Genomic DNA, 2,500 nt, shown 5'->3' on the forward strand with positions numbered 1-2,500 from the left:
ATATACACGTATATGTGTATATATAATATATATATATATACATATGTATTCATATATATGTATATATATATATATATATGAATATGTGTATATATACATATATATAAATATACACATACATATGTACGTATGTATCTATAAATATGCAAATGTATATCTATACATGTACATATATTTATATATATATTTATATATATATATATGTATTTGTTTATTCATATGTACATACATATATAGACACATATGTGTGTATTTGCATATATATATATATATATATATGTGTATATATATGCATAGAAACATATATATGTATGTGCATACAAACACTCACACACACACAAATATATATATATATATATATATATATATATATATATATATATATATATGTGTGTATAAATATAAAAAGTATATATGTATCTATAGATATATTATATATATATATTTAAATACGTACATACACTGTGTGTGTGTATGTGTGTGGGTGGGTGTGTGGATGGGTGTGTATGTATTTGTATGTATATATATCCACGCATATATATGGATAAATATGCATATATATATCCATATATATAAATACACATATATTATGTCTGTGCGTTTGTTCTTCATTTATATAAATTCACACACACACGCACAGGAATGCACAGTACACGTACACATTTCAAAAAGCATAGTCACCCAGGATCGTCGAAAGCTATTCTTGCATCCCTGGCGTATTGTCGCTAAGCCATGACACCTAAAATAACACGTATACACACACACACATAACCGTGTCTGACTCCTCGATCTTTGGCACTATCACAAGGTCTATTTATACTCAGTGACAATGCAGCCACGCCATGCTCTCATACTACCAGTATATAACGGTGGATATTTTCCAAGTCAGTTTCAGTACACGAACACAACAAGCTCTCACAACAAGCTCTCTCCTCGAGTGCCTCTAGAAGAAATTAAGTGTCCACAATGTCTCTCCTTCAAGAATTCTCAGGCGTCAAGTGTCGTAACTGCGGCGGAGTGAAGCGGCCCTGGGACATGTTCCTCCCCATAACTCTCAGAGGAAGTTTCTTCCAAGACTCGTTCTTCTCCAACTTGCACCAGCACTTCGATGCCACCGTCAGGGACATACTGAACAGATGGTGCGACTCTGACCTCAAGCTCACCGACCCCTGGGACGACGTCAATGCCCGCCACACTGACATCCTTGATCGTTATCGCCAGCTTCGCTCCCGCAACCTGAAGGAGGAAAATCAAGCTGTTGCCGTCACGTCGGATGACACCAGCCGAAAGGTCTGTAAAGCGAGTAGTAAACGCTTCTTGTACAGTTGGTTAAGGATGCATTGAGCTAGGTGAAAACCATAAATTGTTTCTTTTTTTCTTAATATGTATGTTGTAAATCATTAGGTGGTAATGGACGTGCATGACTTCATGGGCGGAGACGTGAAGGTGAAAGTGGTAGACGAGAAAGACCTCGTGGTGGAGGGGAGTGTGGAGAAGAAAGAGGGAGGCTCCTCAGTGTCCTCGCACTCCTTCAGACGCCGCTTCTCCTTGCCTCGTCTCACTGACTTGTCAGCCATTGACTCTGTCATGTCTTCAGATGGTATCCTCACCATAACAACGCCTAAAATCGTGAGTAATTACTTTTTAAAAAAGATAATGTTTGGATTTCAGTGTGATATAAAATTGAAATATCCACTATATTTTCAACAGTTTACTGTGTCATTGTTTCACAGGAAAGCGAACCACAGCACAAGACCACCATCATTCCTATCCAGATGGAGGAAACTCAGAATAAGAATGTTAATGAGGGAGCTTCCTCTAAATCTTTCAAATGTGAACAATGTAGTCAAAAGCAGACTTCTGTCAATGGAGGCAAACAGAGAGTAAGTATTCATATCAAGAACTACGAACCACCTTCGGAGGCCAACAATTCACAGCCGAAACAGAGTCAGATAACTCAAGAATCCGCTCAGTCATCGACTTCCTCCAGAATGATCCCCATTGAAATCGAGGCAAACGAGGCAAATGTTAATGCAAGCAAAGATACATTTGGTTTGAATAAGGAGAGACAGTCATCAGCTTCCATGGATACGGGAAGGGAGTCTGCAGCTTGCTTGGATAAGGAGATTCAGTCAGTAGCTAGCTTGAATCAGGAGACGCAGTCATCGGAATCCCAGTTAAAATCCTCAGAGAATGACATGAAGTTCCACATAGATTCATTCCCTGGACACGTCTTTCCCATCACAAGGCGAGGACTCTTCTTCAGTGACTCCTTCTTCCAAGATTCGTGGAATGACTTCCAGAAGGCCGTGAGGGAGGTTTTGGCCAGGTGGGGAGAGCAGTCATCGCTGGTCGACGACCTGACTAGTTACAGGAATCTTCGAAGTCGCGATCTTCGAGAAGATACTCAGGCTGTCACGTCCTCAGAGGATGAACATCAGCATAAGGTACACATATGGTCTTTACGTTAAACAGAAGTGTTTATGAAAACAATATATGC

The 2,500-nt window shown here is 39.2% G+C and overlaps 1 protein-coding gene across 3 annotated transcripts in view; it reads left to right on the forward strand.

Annotated features, from left to right (window-relative positions):
* The first annotated feature begins 814 nt into the window (after window positions 1–814).
* Window positions 815–2,500, forward strand: part of LOC125029067 — an 11,012-nt gene continuing 9,326 nt past the window's right edge. Inside the window, exons 1-3 of one of the 3 annotated variants that reach the window (XM_047618811.1) lie at window positions 874–1,290; window positions 1,405–1,629; window positions 1,734–2,338. In XM_047618811.1, the coding sequence (XP_047474767.1) occupies window positions 967–1,290; window positions 1,405–1,629; window positions 1,734–2,338 (1,154 nt within the window). In that variant the 5' untranslated portion in view covers window positions 874–966. Of the gene's footprint in view, window positions 1,291–1,404; window positions 1,630–1,733; window positions 2,448–2,500 lie in introns of all 3 variants that reach the window. The other 2 variants (XM_047618812.1, XM_047618815.1) reach the window with 2 other exon arrangements.

Source organism: Penaeus chinensis, chromosome 9 (genome assembly GCF_019202785.1).
Source record: "Penaeus chinensis breed Huanghai No. 1 chromosome 9, ASM1920278v2, whole genome shotgun sequence".
Taxonomy (NCBI): domain Eukaryota; kingdom Metazoa; phylum Arthropoda; class Malacostraca; order Decapoda; family Penaeidae; genus Penaeus; species Penaeus chinensis.